The sequence below is a fragment of the Plectropomus leopardus genome, chromosome 6, assembly GCF_026936395.1.
Source record: "Plectropomus leopardus strain MGB_pleo_1.0 chromosome 6, ASM2693639v1, whole genome shotgun sequence".
Taxonomy (NCBI): domain Eukaryota; kingdom Metazoa; phylum Chordata; class Actinopteri; order Perciformes; family Serranidae; genus Plectropomus; species Plectropomus leopardus.
Window position 1 is genome coordinate 27,963,258 of NC_142181.1, and position 18,016 is coordinate 27,981,273.

General features: G+C 39.3%; 1 protein-coding gene across 1 annotated transcript in view; it reads left to right on the forward strand.

Moving 5' to 3' along the window:
• The window catches only part of nbeab (neurobeachin b), a 291,848-nt gene that overhangs the window by 63,857 nt on the left and 209,975 nt on the right, over positions 1-18,016 (forward strand). The window contains exons 3-9 of the mRNA XM_088079139.1: positions 3,263-3,494; positions 5,280-5,380; positions 5,618-5,713; positions 7,466-7,587; positions 9,516-9,642; positions 13,226-13,345; positions 16,023-16,169. Coding sequence (XP_087935265.1) covers positions 3,263-3,494; positions 5,280-5,380; positions 5,618-5,713; positions 7,466-7,587; positions 9,516-9,642; positions 13,226-13,345; positions 16,023-16,169 — 945 coding nt within the window. The remainder of the gene's footprint in view (positions 1-3,262; positions 3,495-5,279; positions 5,381-5,617; positions 5,714-7,465; positions 7,588-9,515; positions 9,643-13,225; positions 13,346-16,022; positions 16,170-18,016) is intronic.

Genomic DNA, 18,016 nt, shown 5'->3' on the forward strand with positions numbered 1-18,016 from the left:
TAGCCAGTTTAACAAGTGTTACGTGATCACGACAAGATGCAGAGATAACTAACACTGAAAATGGCTCACTGTGACCTGCCATACTGCTGATTGCCAAGAGAGGCAGCAGCCAAGGCTGACTGAACTAAAGCAAGCTGCAAATTTGTAAACTGAAAGAGGAATATTTCTGGGGAGATGAGAATAAAGGAGAAGTCAAGATGCTATACCACAAAGCCATTATTCAAGCTGTGCATTCATTTGGGATATAGGAATTATCATCATTAGATACCTGACTGTTTAACTGTGGCCAGTCTTCCTCGAGTCCTTGCTTTTCAGTTTTAAATAAAAACACACACACACACACACACACAGAGTGACATTTCATACCTTCTCAAGGCATATACTCTATAACCAACATGAAATTGCTCCATGGTGCTGATTCGCAGCACTAGTAATTAAGTAAAAATGAATCTAATGATATAAAAATCATGTATTTAGATGTATTTGGGCTTTCATTCAGTTTGACTGACAGCAAAGTTATAAAAGTTTATAAAACTACATTTTATACTAATGCATAATATATTTAGTTTGTGTGTATACAACTAGAAACAAGTAGTGTACTGATATGTTTAAACAAGAGGTTGAGAAAATCACAATTCAAATTCTTCTAATTATTACTATTGTTATTGTTGTATATGTAGGCTACATTGCATAGTTTTACTGAAATAACATACAGTATAGCCTATGCCTCATTGCCTCTACAAACACAGGAAAACCACTGCAACTGACAGTAAAATTATACATCTCTCTATTGCACTCGGCCAAAGACAAAAGAAACATATAGAAACAAAAAGAAGCCTGACTCAGCATGTGTCATTAACTCGGCTATCATTCATGAGAGGTGAGTGTGTGCAGACTCAGTTGCACACACTCACTTGCTCATGCTCACTTTACTTCGTCAGTCATCTTTCAATGAAAGAATACACCAGATGTGCACAAACAAATATCGCTGCACATCCTACTCACCGGAGTCATTGGGATATCAGCTGTTAAATAATTAGCAGCGCGAAGGAACAGGGCTCCACTGGGCACGTCCGGGCACGTCTGGGCGGTGAGTGACGAAGTGTGGGCACGTTTACGTGGATCATGTGACTGACTGAGGGCAACCACATACACACACACATACTCGACAAAAGGGCACTTTGGGCATCGAGAGGAAAAGGGGCAGGTGCTCCAGCACCCTCCGCCCCCCCCTCTGCACGTGCCAGGGTTCTGGTAATCCAGGGTTTCTAGTTGTGGAATGATTAAACTGTCCACATATCCCAACCCCAACAAGACTACTGCATGGTTGCTCTTCCTGAACATGGGCAGTGTCACAGTGCAGCTGCCTCTGCAAGGTGTAACATTATGGCAGTGATCCAAAGCAAGACTGGGAGCACCCCTCATTCCCACACACCATTCCTTATTCACTGTAAACCACACTCCTCATCCCCTTCGCTTGCCAGTATGCTCTGCTCCGGCGGATCGGCATATAGAAAAAGAGTCACCTGGTCGAATATTGCTGTTTCAACATTTAGTTTCAGTGGATTAAAGGGTATTATAGTGACTGATACCCCTCTGGAAACTGATGCTGTACGGAGTTTATTTTCCAGTGCTTGTACAATGGCCAGCAGGATGCCAGTTCAGCTGCTGCCCATTCTTCACCATCTTGGGTGTTTACTGATGTTTATATTTGAAAACATCAACTTGGCTAGCTAGCTGGAACATGGAGAGTTTACAGACCAGTGAGTTAATTTCCTCACCCTTTGACCCATAGCCACATGCTACCACCATCCGACAGGTCGAAAACTGTCCAACAGCAAAAAGCACCACCAACAGTTGCAAAATACACATAAGAGCCTAAACTTGGCACAAATTAGCATAACTGACAGAGAGGTGGCAGGAAACGTCCACGCCTAACTACTTCTCTTCCTCCTTCTTATAAAGAGGATGAGCATTACCAGCAGAAATGGTTCTGTCTGTTTTTTTTTTTTTTATAAGCATAACAATGCAATAGCATGTGAGCTAGACAACCGCAAAAGGGCAAAGCGAACCTTGAACTATTTGTGTTCACAACACTCAGGTTAGGCAAATCCCAACACAGACTTCAAGCAAACTGTACTCAGACCTGAACTGGGAAGTGGTCTGAGTATGGTTCGTTTCACATGGGTCTGAGTTCTTTTAGAGAATTCACAAATGAGCAGAAAATGCCAACTCATCGCTCTGAATGTGCTTAGAGGGCTGAAAGGGACCAGGTGTCAAAAAACACCTTAAAATGTGGTATAACTGTGCTTAACAAGAATTAGCCCTTTAGTTTTTAGTGCATCATTTCCTATAAAACTTTCTTCCATTATTTTCCTGCACCTTTTTACCTGAGAGAGAATAAAACAACAGCACAACAGCTGCACTCTGAGAAAAGACTCTCTCCAATCTAAAGTCCAAGAAATCCACTGACACACATCATTGTAATGTACTTGCTCCAAGATCTGATGATGATTGAGCTTAGGCTCGATTTATACCTCTATGGACTCGTTTCTTTCCTCTACTTTAGGCTGTTTTTGATTTCATTCAGCTATTACCTGTCAATCACAGTAAAGTGCAGTGGATATCTAGACCCATTTTCCAGCTGCTTGCTTTGACGCCCACCAGCAAGTCAGTACTCTCCATATATACCATGCACTTCTTTAGAGGGCTAATTTCATGCTTGTTGAACTTGAAAAAGGGCTTTATTGATTGTTGTGTTCTACTTTCTTAATAGTGATTATCATTTGTGACTCAAAAGGGGCAAAAGGGATATCAAGAGTCCCATCCCCTTCTCTTTTCATCAAATGCCAGGCTATTTTGTTTTCACGGCTGTTTAATTTCTGATCAAAACCTTTCAAAAGGAAAGCGATCTTCGCTATCTTCCTCCAGTCCTGGCCAGCCCTTTAACATCAGCAGTGACCTGGAAAATATGTGACAGGGTCCTTTTGGTTAATTTCCCCTCAGAGAAAAAACTAGACCAGAGTTGAAAACAGAAAGAACCACAGCGGAATATCACTGCACTTTTGGGATATTGATTTTAGCGCTAATTACCCACAAGCCCCTGCAAGAGAGAGTTGAAAGTGTGGTCAGACAGCAATGCTTAGTGCTGTCGCTCCATGCCGGAGCATTACATCATCAGAGTATAATTTAAACAGCAAGTGAAAGGCATAAAAATCCAATCTTTTCTTACATTCCCTATCTGTCCCATCTTATTTTGCAGTTGGTGGGCGGTGAGTTTGATCTGGAGACAAACTTCATTATCCAGGATGCAGAGAGCATCGGCTGCATGGTGGAGCTGCTGGGGCACTGTGATGTCACCTGCCAGGCTGAAATCTGGAGCATGTTCACAGCCATCCTTCGAAAAAGTGTTCGAAACCTGCAAACAAGCACTGAGGTCGGCCTCATCCAGCAGGTGCTGCTCAAAATGAGATCGGTGGACGACATGATTGCAGGTATGATAACAGTGCGAACAGGCCTTTTTTTTTGCTCAGCAGCAGTAGGAGTATGTTCATTTTCAGATGGATTGTTATCCTGTTTATGTCCATGAAATAAATGACGGTTATGCCTTCTTGGTTTTAGCTTTCAGTGTCTCAGTTGTGATGTAGATTTTGAATGGAAAAATCTCACTTCCATTTGCAAGCCCCACTCCTCAGAAATCAAGGTGATCTCTCCAAAACAGCCATGCACTAAAGGTCTACTATAACATGATTGAATACAACATATGCTTGAATTGTCAAACTTTAAAAACAGTTCAATTCTCCTGATAGTAATGTCTGTGTTGTAATAATGGCAACAGATGCAAAACCAAATCAGTGAACGAAGGCATTAGTAACTTTAATGCTTGCTTTAAAGCTATACTGTGCACGATTTTGCATAAAAACACATACCCCCCACTTGTGTGCAGCGTTTTTTATGCAAAGTCCCTGCCCTCTGCCTGCATTTTCTAATTTTCTTCTTATGTTTTTGTGTTGGCATGTTTATGGGTGTGTACCCCCCACAACGCTCAGGTGAGGTTGTGGCTTTTAGAAACGATAACGACCATGTGCCAGACTGTAAGCAGCGGTCATTCAAGAGACAGTGCTGAAAACCCCCTTCAAATACTGCAAAATGCTAAACGAGTGAATCTGGCACTGGCTTTTAATTTTCACTTTCACTGACGACCACCTTTACAAACGGTAACTGACAGTCCTGCATATAGTATACCATGAAGTCTATTGAAAATATGTATAACCAATGGATTGTGGAATCCGTGGAGTATGCTTTTTAAATTGGTTTATTTAAAAGTGTCTGTGATACCCTTTTTTAAACTTTTTGTCAGTAATTCAAACAATTCTTTAAGACGGTGATTATGCAAAACGTTGAAAATAAATGTTGACTTTACTTTTACTTTACTTTCAAAGGCCGACGATCTTTTAACAGATTTTAGACACATTTCCATGAAATCTTGTATGTGTATTCTTATATTTGGAGATGAAAAATCATTTAGAGGTGAATTGCTGTGTATTGGTCACTATGAACATTGCAGTCTGAAGGGAATACAACCACAGTCTTTAGTTTTCATTTCTGGAATGAGCCCCTCAGATCTGTATTCAGGTCACTGTGGGGTTGTCTGCGGAAGTCAGTGTCACTTTCATATTTTCACACTATGCAAATTACATCCATACCTTGTGTAACTAGTATAAATTGCATGTCGGCTGATAAAATCTAAATGCATTTCCCTGCTGTTAAACAATAACCGTTTAGACTTCACTTTGATTTACATGTCAGTTTCCATGTAATTGTAGTGTAAGTGTTTCTGTGATTAATATAGTGGAATTTCTAAATGAGCTAAGAAGGCAGCTAAACTACAAAGTTTTATTGTAAATGCTAGTTCATGAAGGAACAGAATAAAAAGCCAACATGTTTTGGCCAACATCATGCCCTGATGAAGGCCCTTTGTTGGCCAAAACATGTTGTTCCTCTTTTTTTTACTATCTCTATTTTTTAACAAAAAGAGCACCTTCTTTTTGCTTTGATGCTTCACCTGCCTATAGAACACCGAAGCACTCCTACTTTGTCTCTATTACCGTTTTTATTTTCTCAGGTTGATGCATATGAATGCTTTTCAGCATGAAGACCTCCTGCGCAGTGCAGATGAATTATTTTATCTGTAACATGCAGCTGCATTTATTGATTGTCCCCTCGCTCCTCTTATTCCTCTTGTTAATGTGTTTGGTGATGCGTGTTTCTCTTTAAAGACTTGCTCGTGGACATGTTAGGAGTGCTGGCCAGCTACAGCATCACAGTGAAGGAACTGAAATTGCTCTTCAGCATGCTACGAGGTGAAGGAGGCCTCTGGGTAAGTGATGGCAGGGCCAGAGTCGCAGTGAGTGTGGTGTGTGTTGGTTTGACACTGTTACTTGAGTTTCCCCCAGAGAGCCATCACACTGATCTGTTTAGGGCTTTTCCTGTAATTGACAAACTGCAGAATGAGTGAACAAGGTAATTGACAGTGTATTGACTGCAGTCCAAGCAGTCACAGAGAAAGCCCTGACCACCTTGTTATTACTTGTTTTTATCTTTGCCACCTGTGCAGCCAAAGCACGCGGTCAAAATGTTGTCGGTGCTGAATCAGATGCCCCAGAGACACGGTCCAGATGCCTTCTTCAACTTCCCTGGTCGCAGTGCAGCAGTAAGCTTTTACACATTTTTATTCTGCGATCAGTTTAAAATGAAATGTAGATGTGCATTTTTGTGGAGTCCTGCAAGGTAAAACAACAGATAATTAATGTGCACAAACAAAACAAACAATCTCCTGTGCTGTACACACTGCAAAATCTGACAAGTTAATCTAACTTAAAATAATCTAGCAAACCGATTGCTTTTAAAAAGTAAAAGTAAATCTAACTATTAGTCGCAATTCTTTTTCTTAATATCTTATTGTTAAGTATACTTAAAATGTAGTCGTAATTACTTAATTTTGTGAAGTTGTTGTAACGTAAACATGTCACATGGAATTACCTTGTTTTTTGTGTGTTCAGTAAACCAAGTTAGTCAGACTTAACCTGATCATCACAAAGGGGATTTCAACAATGATGAAGCCAGATCTGCAAGTCTTCAACAGACTTGCAGTGATCTTCCAGATATGTGGTGCATAATAACAACACTGCTTCTCCATGTTTTGACTTTACAACACAAAGCAGGTCTACTCTTGCCAGAATCTTAGAGATTAATAACGACTTTCTAAAAATGCAAATGAGACTAGATTAATGGTGGATAGGTTGGACACTTGCCATTATAAAATATTCAGTATGAGCAGAAATTATAATGCCATCAGTCACATATTTTCAATTTTAAGTTATTAGCTTTTATAAAGATTATTAATAAATTGTCATATACACATTTGTCTGACCTAAAAAAAAAATATAATTTATTTTGTGAAGGCACAAAAGTAGCATAAAAACGTTTTTACCTTCTACACTATAGTCAGTTGGTCAGTTCATTTTTTAAAGGGATAGTTCAGATTTTTTGAATTGGGCTGTATGAGGTACTTATCCATAGTCAATGTATAACATACAGTAGATCAGTCTTCAGGCCCCAGTTTAGAGAAGCAGATAGGAGTCCGACAAGGAAGCCAAGCATACTGCTGTGGAGGGCGTCAGCACAAACCATATTTTTGCCACCTAAAAAAAGTGACATCTAAAAAAAAAGGAATATCATATGCTATATTTGGAATATGATCACTGCTTTACCTTAATGTCAGACTGTGATTTCCAAATACAAAATGAAGCTTTTATATCTGCTTTTTAAAGTCATTGAGAAAACTGGTTTAACATCACTGAACACAAGAGCATCTGGTCTACTACTACCTTAAATAATCAATTATTGTGTGTTGTTGTATGACTCAGGTATTTAAAAGGGTTAGATCGGATTCACCAAGGTCACATGATAACACAAACTAACTGATAGAAGCAGCGGTAGACCAGCAGCTCCTATGAGCTAAAATTGCTTTTTATGGAGTCTGGTGGTTTTTAGGAGAGCATAGATGGGGAACTGAAACCGTTAATGGCTTCTATCTTGGAAATGGTTGCCGAACGGAAAACTTAAACGGTGAAAATGATCTCAATATAGCATACACTTTAACTGATACTGATATTTTTTTAGGTGTGACTTTTTATAGGTGGCTAAAATGCATGTTGTTGCTGACCCCTATCCACAGCAGTACATTGCTTAGCTTGTGTTTAGGACACCCTAAATACCTTAAACAACCCCACTTCTGAAAATACAAACAATCCCTATAAGACCTAAGTGTTGTGCTCTGAGTCAAGTTTATTTCTATCTTAATGTTACCATAACTTCATGTGAAAGAGGCAGTTCAACCAATTTTTAAATGATTGTCTGCATGATTGCTGCATAATTACCGTATTTTTGTGTTTCGCCCCAGGCCATTGCTTTACCTCCTATTGCCAAGTGGCCTTATCAGAATGGGTTTACATTCAACACCTGGTTCAGGATGGATCCCTTGAATAACATCAATGTTGACAAAGACAAACCATATCTGTACTGGTGAGTACACAGTTACATACATTTGTACTCCATGTTTCCCAATGTCCTCAGTCCGCTCCTCACTCTCGCACAGGGGTGCTGTAAGTCCATATTATGACACCAGAGAGGCGAAAATTACACTTTCTTATTTTTCATCAATCTAATTGCTTTAGCTTTGTATTAGAAATCACTCCCTCTCTGCAGAGACCCATAAAGCTACCAGCAGCTTTATTGACAAAGCAATATGCTGTCTGATACTCTGTGACCTACAGTGGTTTTCCCATCTAAGCAGATTATGACTGGAACTTGTTTTTCAAGGTTAAACTAGTTTTACAGACACTGTTTTTCACACACTGGCATCGCTTATGTAATGCGGTTTGTGAAAGGGCCTCATTTTTTCCCCAGATAATGTTCATGAATTATAATAGAGAAAGAGGAGAATTAGGTGAGATTATTGAGATTAAAACCCGCGGAAGCATGAACTACGGCGGCTGGTACTAGCTGTTACAGAGGTTGACTGCTGCAGTGGGAGGCACTGTGGAGGTATTAATTTAGATTTGAATATCTGCCACATAAGGCCCACATACCAGCTCTTGCAGGGGCTTGTGGGTAATTAGTGCTAAAATCAATAACCCAAAAGTGCAGTGATATTCCGCTGCGGTTCTTTCTGTTTATGAGAGGAGCTCTGGGGGAGAAATCACTGAATACAATGGGACACATAAAAGAGTTATAGAAGGGAATGAAAGAGAAAGTGGATAATAAAGATGAAAAGGTAAAGTTGGCTGACAGGGAAGACTGTTCACACTAATTGGTCAGAGATAACAGTTAGTTCACTGTATCGTCTGTTGGCCGCCATTGCTTTACCTGGATCACACCGTTTTGAATGAAAGAATCCACTCACCTTGGAAGGACTTGTTCTGCGTGTCTCTGATGTGTTACATCAAAAAGAGAAAAAAAGAAAGAAATATTGCCTAAGCTAAGTTGTTGGTATTCATGTGGCAGCAATTCCTCACTGACAGAGTCACAAAAAGGCTGAGATATGCCAAGCTAATCCTGTTTATGCGTTGCTCCTAGGGCCTCATAGCTCAGTGGCAGGGCATGTAGACAACAAAAAAAGAATTGTATCTTCAGAAGTGAACCAAGGTTGCTGCTTTCCACCTGATGTGTAATCACAAGCAGGCTTGTCCACTGAAGCGTCTTGGCTGGCTCAGTGGCAGCCAGGTGTGGGGCTTGGTATCTCTCTGGCCCTGCATGAACCACAGAAGCCTATGCTCTCTTTATCTGGCTTGTCAAAGAGGTCTGTTTGTTTTAGATGATCCTGACGGGTGGTGGCGGTGTGGGACTTTGAAGATGGTGCACTGCTACAGACCTAAAGACTGTGGGAGTGAGTACATGTCAGCAGTGAAAAAGACGATTAATCCAGGAAAGAATAAAGACCTAGTGCTGCACGGTTGTTTGTGTGTGTGCTGGGGTGTAGGATCTATAGGGTCCCCTCCTTTTGTATAGAGGTGGCCTCTCCCCAGTACATTATTCGTCTTTTATCTGTCGAGTCAAGAAAATCAGAGTAGAGGGATTAGACCCAGGGAGCTTCACCTAAGTGTGCTCATCAACTAAGCGTTCTCCTCGTCTTTTGTAGTTGTTACCATGCCTGCGCAATTTGCAGCAGCTCCCACCTCGGGTATATCCCTGTTCAAACTGGTTTAGTATAATATTATAATTCTCATAAGAATCGTAAGAATCACCTGTCAATTACTTCTGCAAATTGCTTTGTGTCTGCGTAGCGTGAGGTGTTAAAAAAACTGATTTCAGCCCCAATCTTATTATGCAGAAGGAAGCATTCACTTCACTTACTGGTTTGTATGGTATTGTTGAAGAGCAAATATCTAAAGGAATACTTCCATATAAGTCATGCAGCCCATGATGTATACTGTGCGTGATTCGGTTTACAGCTTTCGGACCAGCAAGGGCATCGGGTACTCTGCACATTTTGTTGGGAACTGCTTGATTGTGACATCACTCAAGTCTAAAGGAAAAGGTTTCCAGCACTGTGTGAAGTATGATTTTCAGCCCAGGAAGGTAAGAGCAGCTTTGGATTTTAATTTTGTGTTTCAACTGTCATGTAACATATTATTTTCATGTTATTTAGACTTTAGCCCTTGGAACTGAAACAGTGGACTTATGTAGTAGCTATGTCAAGTATATGTAAGCCACATCTGTGTATGAACAGAGATCTTGGAGACAGATCCAGAAGTTGGCCTCACCCTGGTTCCCTTGTCAAAAAAAGCCAAAGGGATATTTCCATTGGATTTTGGATTATTGCATAAAATAAGTTGTCTGATATCAGACATAATTATCAACTTGTCATTCCATCTGCACCGCTTAACAATAACTTGACAACAGCTTGACAATGGCTTTGTCATCAAACTTGACAAATAAACACCCGAACGTTAGGCTACAAACAAACTAAAGCCTGGTCGCGTGACTTCAACAACACCACTTCAATGTGGCTGTTATGTGATGATGTTGATGGTCTCATTTTGCCAGTTGGTAGCAAGCGTCGTTTTAAAGACACGTAAAAGCTCCAAAATCCACGATCAGGGTATTTGTTTATGCATTTTATATCGTAGAAAATCTCTTCAGTTTGTGTTAACCTCAGACTTCTTTTTGAGGCATATAACCAAAAACCCATCAAAACAAAAACAAAAACAACAAAAACATTGGCCTCGAGATTCGGGAACCAGACGTGCTAGGATGCTAACTCATATCAGCTTCTTAACACTCCTTACATTAGCTTAACATTGAATTACATCAAACACTAAATCCCTCAGTTGTGCATAATTGCTGAAAGAAAAGTGATGAATGCTTCAGATTTCATTGTTAAAATAAGAACTTAGACTGCTGTATGAAAACACTTAAGGCAACATAACACTTAGCACTGACTCCCTTCACAACACCTGTTCTTTTCTTGGCATTACAAAGTTGTTCACAGTACACATATACCTCAAGTGTTTACAATCCCCAGAGGAGTCTTACTTGTGTAATTGGATGTAAATTTAGTTGAGAAAATGAAACTTCAGTTAGCATGGAATGTTAGCGTAGTTCAGCTGTCCCTGCAGACAAGGAAAACCTCAAAGCGTGTGTCAAACAATTAGAGCCTTCAAAGAACACCTGGGAACAGGCAGTCGTTCTGCGACAGTGCAGGTATCGTTTTGTGGAAGCTGTTAGGAGATAAAACATGTCGAATTAAGTTTTTAATTGATTTGGGGTTCAGACATCTGCGGATAAGTGCTGTTCTAAAATATCTGCGGGCAGCTTGCACCCTTCCCCTCAGCCATGAATCCTCTTTTAAGTGTCCTTAGCTTTGTGTGTGTAGACGGCCGTGATTCCATTAAACCGCTCGCAGTGCCCTTCATGGGTCAAACTAATAAATAGTGGGACAGCCTAGTGGCTGCTGCTGTGAGTGGTTGTGCCAGTTTTACAAAGTGCTCGTACTACGAGCCTCTTCATTTTTTTTTAAAAGTATTTTAAGTGACTCTATTATATGTTGACAAATTGCATCCATGTAGCTGTCTGCAGCTCTGGAGTTATGAAAAGGCACATTTTGACTTATGCTTTCTGTACATTTGTTTTCTAAAAACAGAGAAAAGTCAAATTACTTGATAGTTATTTCCCATAAAACACTTACTAATAAAAATAAATAATGTAACATCTGTTATTCTTTTTTTTTTTTTTTTTAATTCTATCAAAGTTACATTTATTGTTACATGGAATCTATGTCTGAATCACTCCAAGATCCCGCTTATTGCCTGAAGCGCTGCAGCGCAACAGTTCCCTGTCACTCTATAGGTTTCCTCTTTATATTTAGGCAGAATCCTTTATTTTGGATTCATGGCTGATCTGATAACTTCGTTTTTTCAACTTTACAATTCAAAGAGGCAGAAAAAAGATCTGGCTAAGGGGAAAAATTTGGACAGAAGTTCAATGATAAATCAAAAGAACTGACATCAGCGCTACAACTGCTGCATTGGCAACACAGGATGTGAGATAAATCCTCTTGATAGAAACAGAAAACCTGAAGAAATGAAATGCAGCATAAAAGAGTTTTGGTGTGAATAAATGATATATCTGCCAGTTCTGCGTTAATTACCATATCTAAATGATGTAATATATTTCACTTTACTGACCTGGTGAGCAGTACAACATATAAAAAGGGTTTACTGCCTTTAAAATTAATGTATTCAGATTTAGGAGAGCTGATGACAAACAAACTCTGAAGCAAATAACTGATGTTTTTATCATTTTTTTTTTAATCCAGGAATAATTGCAGTACGAAACATTTTAGATCATTATAATATTTTCTTCTGTTTTTTTTTTTCATTTAAGAGTCACATAACAATTAATATGACCAGTGGGCTGACAGCTTTAAAGAAACACAAAAGTAGAAATCCATTCACATTTTCCTTTTTTACTGATGTGTTTTGAATTGTTATGCTCTAGACAAATTCATGTTATTGGGCAGTACTGTGCAGATACTTGCATAAATGAGACTTGGGTCATAGGCTACTGCACGGGTCGTGTCAAAGTTTAAAAGAATGTTTTGATGTAGTTTTTCAGTAGTTAAACATGGTCCCTGTTTACTTCTTTTCATGAGGAATGTTCACCCTTTTTGGATTCTCCGTTAAACTTGGAAGCATTCACATGTTTCCACTGTCATGGAAAACTTGGAGAATTCATTACATTTCACAATTACACTTTCCAGGCCTGGAAAAGTCATGGAATAAATACAAATCATTGAAGGTTTTGTAAAAGTCATGGAACTTTGTGTGTGTGTGTGTGTGTGTGTGTGTGTGTGTGTGTGAGAGAGAGAGAAAGAGTAAGTGATGTCATTGTTACAGAAGTGTTCAGTGGATAGCGCTCTGCGTAAAGTAGCATAATGGCATGTTTCTTTTCTTCATATATGTCTGTATGACATTTGCGTTTACATTACAATTATGGGCAAGTAGGGCAAACACAAATATGTATGTTATGGGTCCTTGAAAAGTCATGGAAAAGTTTTGAAACTTTGTCCATGAAAATGTGTGGTAACCCTGTATGCAAGAATGATTACATGAACTCAGTGTAACACGTGGTCAGTAATTGATATACAAGTGGTCCTTGGTGGGTAAAATATTCCTGTATCATACAGTTGTTATAGGTAAATCTCTCTTTTTTATAGATTCTTTAATGTGATTAGGGTTAGGGCTTTTTTTTAAAGTCACCTCTTAAGCTATAGACTTCACTTGAAGTTAATGTTTCATCCCTGAATAACTGCAGCCGGTGTCTGACGCGGCTTTGTGCGGAGTGAAAAATGAGTTGTCTTGCCTCCTTTTAGCCTTTCCTCTGATCTATTATTCACAATGTTCTACTGCAGATTCAAAACATTAGATAGCAAACCTCACGGACGTGGCTTTCTAGTAACTTTGAGGTTAATCTGAATCTGAAAAGAGAACAGTTGGAGAGCTCAGAAGAAATGTTGATGTTGCTCATGAACCAATCCCAGTTGTTGTTTTAGTTGTAGTCAAATTAGTGAAGCATAAAGATTCTTAAATAATGACGGTATGTGACCTGTTCTTAGCTCACTTGTTAAATCTTTTCAATGTGACTCTCTTCTCCCCCTCAGTGGTACATGATCAGTATAGTTCACATCTACAGTCGCTGGAGGAACAGTGAAATCAGATGTTACGTTAACGGACAGCTCGTTTCTTATGGAGACATGGCGTGGCACGTCAACACAAATGATGTAAGCACTCTCCTCTTTACTCCTCCTCACTGTTGTCACATTTTTACTCCTGGTTTTGACGTTTATTGGCACAGGACTGACTGAGGCTGACACATTGATGCCTCACATGGCTGGAAATTGTGACACACATACATCTTCAATAGTGCTCATTGAGCAAAATGAGTTTTACCACATCAACGTGGATTTCTCTCAGATATATGACTGGCATTTCAGCATGAATTTGAATATCCATTCGTCACTGGGTTGTGCTGCAGTAGAGGGCGGAAGATGGAATATCAAACATTTGGAGAACAGATTTATGTGTCGAGTGAAAAATGACTAAATCTAAGCAGCGACTGTATATCTGTATACAGAGACTGTAAAAACCATCAGAAATAGTGTTCCAGTTTAAAGTGTATGCCATTGTATGATATTTGCGTGTTTGAATGACACCATTAAACCTGTTGTCACTCACCGCTCTTTGTGACAGATTTAAAAAGCAATTTGCACTTGCAGAGATGAGACATGTTTCCAAAGGTGCGCTTCATACTGTAGCTGTGTATTCAAGGGAAGATTGCACAAATGACAGGTTGAGATTTAAGTGTGGTTCATGAAATATTCCACCGCATTAACTAAAGCTGCCTTAACTTGTGATGGATAGTTTTTGTAGAGAAATTCTCCCACTCTGAAAGGAAAGGTAGTATTATTCAGATTTTTCCTATGATGACTGCAGGGACAGCTGCATCACAATGACAGTAGAAATCATACCACAGGCACTCCAAGAGGAAAGTTTAGAGCAAGGGACATGTAAAAATGTATAGAAAGAGGTGGCATAGATATAAAAAAAACAAAAAAAAAAAAACGCTACTGCATCAAAATACCAGATAAGGCAATATTCTGCATCCTTGCACCTTAACATTTTCCTTGATTTTCCAGCTGCTGCCGTCCTCTTATTATGTCACAGAGAGTAAGGTCACACAACTAGTGATTTTCACAGAAAATATTGTTAGCTGATGGCTATGAGAGGTGCTATATGCGGCAAGTCTTTGGTAATATATATGTAAAACGGCAAAAAAGCAAGGTGTATTATCTGTATAATTTCTGTTTCTCTTCATATAATCTTTCTCTGCTATTGAAGCTCTGATATTTATGTATTTTCTGCCATAGAGTTGTTCTACTATATTCAAATATAGTTTATTGCCATCCTTCTGCTCATGCCAACTTACGAAGTAGGACTTAAAGTTAAAGGGACACTTTACCGAAAATACACATTCTTTCCTCTTGCCTGTATAGTGCTGTATATCATCTAGATTGTTTTGGAGTGATTTGCCAAGCGCTGGTGATATCGGCTGTAGAGACGTCCGTCTTCTCTCCAGTATAAAGGAACTAAATGGCTGTCGACTTGTGGTGCTCAAAGTACCAAAAAAAATACATTTTAAAAACTCAACACCAGTGTCTCTTTCCAGAAATCAAGACCTGGCCACTCAAGATAATCAACAGTCCTTGTTGTGAGCAGTTTCATGGAGGATCTATTTTCTTCTTACCAAACTACACCTGTCAACCATATCATCGCTGAGGAGGAAGCATGCATCTAATGCTAGCTCACCGAGCACCACTGAGCTAGCTAACATCACGGCTTAGCCAAGCAGGATGCCATTAATATTTACTTCTCGTGCTGTCACACGCACGAGCATCTTGTCAAAGAGTAGATGCGCACTTCCTTCTGCACTGTGATGCATTTACCAGGTGTAATTCAGTAGAAAGAAAGTAGTTCCTACATGAAACTGCTCACAAGGATTATCCTGTGCGACTAGGTTATGCTTTCTGGGAAGAGACATTGCTGTTGATCATTGCATTGAGTTTTTCAAAATGCATTTTTTGGCACTTTGAGTGCCACAATCTGAGCGCCATGTAGTTCCATTAAACTGGAGTGAAGGCAGACATCTCTACAGCTGATATCTCCAACATTCGGCAACTCACACCAAAACAATCTAGATTTATAAATAGTACTACAGGTAAGAGAAAAATTATGTATTTTTAAATTTGGTGTGAATTGCCCCTTTAATGTTAATGTAACTTTTTTTCATATCACAAATTTAGTTTGTGGTAAAGTGTATTTTGTTGGAAAAAATGTGTTCTTTTACAAAAGGTATTTGTATTTACTATGCTTTACAAAGAAAAGGGTATAGTATCAGACACAAATCAGACTGGATAGGCTTTTCTAGCAGTTTTTTCTTTTTCTTGAGTATATTACACAAGCTTGATCAAATTTTTGAATCTTCTATACACCAATCTTTTTACTAAGTACCACTTGTATAGGCCTTCAGTTGTTATGTAATTAGCTGCTGCTGTTGTAAGTTATCCTTCAATTTGATCCTGATTGCAATCACACCATGTATTCTCTATTTCCCAGAGGTTATATTGAGGTTTCCTATCTTTGTAAATCAGGGACATTGTTTTCCTCTCTCCGTTAGGGAATAGTCAAGGTTGACACTGAAACAACAAAGAAAGTGGCGTCGCTTTGGATACCATCTCTCAGAGAAGATATAGAAAATATAACCCATTAGTGCAATCAGAAGTTGTGCTTCTTTTTTTGCCCTATGCTTAATTCAGCTGTGTGTGAATTTAGAAATATTTACTTACTTTTAGTCCTTAAGTATAAACTAATGTAATCTTTTCGTTCTATGTCCCTGTGCAGAGTTATGATAAGTGCTTCCTCGGGTCCTCTGAGACAGCAGACGCAAACAGAGTATTCTGCGGGCAGCTGGGAGCCGTCTATGTGTTTTGCGAAGCGCTCAATCCCGCACAGATATTTGCAATTCATCAGCTGGGACCGGGCTATAAGGTATGTACTTGAGGGTGACTAAATTAGATTACATGTAAGCAGTCTGCATCACCTATCAATCTGTGAAATCAATGCCCAGTGCTGGCCTGCCACAGTTCCTTTGCTGCGCATCTCCATCCTGGGAGCGATACTTTTCCTCTCAGATAAACGGCTGCATAAATTACCTACTTCTGGGAAATAATGGCACAATACACTGAGGGAAGCGTCAGGCCCTCTGAGGGGATCGAGTCCTGAGCCGACTTATATCAGCTGCAGCAGGTGTAGCACTCCCAAGCTTCGTGACAAAGACCGAAAAGATTGTGGATATAGAAAGATGCTGACCTACCCAGAAGGGGATTCAGCTGTGAATGTTAATCACATGGTGACAAAATATTTGGTTTGCACTTTTTTACCTTATTAAAATTACACTTCTATTTATTTATTTTATTTCCTCTGCATCCCCAAATATTCCTCTCATCTTGAAAGAGATACAGAGTGTGCCCTCAGCTTATTCTCGCTCTCCCTCCCACTGTCTCACTTCTCCCGATGCTCACAAAGTGCTGCTGTCTCTTTGCAGTGTTAAGCTCTGCACTCTGTCACAAATGGAGGAATGACACGCACTGCCAAATCAGCTTTGAACACAGGATGTGTCCCATCCAATTTACAATATCTCTGTCCATATTACAGCTGCTCTGTTTGCTCCATTGCTGCTTTCAAGACAAATTTAGTCTTTCTTTTCAATCATGCTTTTTACTGTTTCCTTAAGAGAGCAGCAACCTAAACCATGAGAAATAGAATTACATGTACATATGATAACAGATTACACATTGATAAAAGTAAATTGGAGAATACATTTTTATTAAATTGTTATAAAAAAAGAGAGAAAATAAAAGTAAAAAATGAAATTAATGAATAAACAAGATGCATTCACACCGCAGGTTACCAGCGCATACATATAACACTGTGATCCTGCCCCCACATAAGTCCAGCCGCACAGGATAGATGGAATGTACATATTGTGTGTATAAGGTCACTTTAGGGCACATTTATAAAAGCATAAATAAAAAATAAATTAATTAATAAAATAGAAATAATAAAACTAATAATAAAATACAATTAACAAATAATAATAATAATTTAATCTGTTGCAACAGAACTATTCATAAGACAATTTTTGTATACTCCCACCTCCTTAATTCGAACATATAACATCTGTCTGAACTACTAGGTTGTATGTTTGGCCTCCTAGATATGTCAAGTTAGACACGACTCTGAGTTGGTTTCCCTGGAAGGTATCAGAAACACATTCACACCTACGGCCAAATTTAGAGTCGCCAATTAACCTGACCTGCATGTTTTTGGAATGTGGGAGGAAGCTGGAGAACCCGGAGAAACAAGAAGGTTTTTTTTTTTTTTTTTTTTTTTAAAGAAACATAAGTCTTGTCAGAAACATGAGTCATTTTTCATGGCAGGAAGGAACAGCAGTCATTGGCATTGTAAAACTGACACTGTTTGAGATTGTAAAATGGATGTTTGGATTTCAATCAGGCCTTTGAATGCCTTGAGATCCTCAGGAGAAGTCATTGTTTGGTCTTTTTGCTAATGGCAGGTGACTTGCCGTTTACCTCCTTAATTGTGATTCTAGACCTTTTATTAGAGAGGTAACACACAGCGGAGCAATCCTCCAAATTTCTCGAAATAATGAAGAGCATGTCCCGGGGAGACAATTACCCGCAATTGATGAAGCTGTGAATGGTGCTGGTAATGGTGATAGAGGCAGCCAGGTGAGTTGGGGAGGAAGGTCAAAGAGTTGTCAGGCCAGCTGATTGGCTGATGTAATGGGACTGCTGTCCGGGCGACGAGAGGCC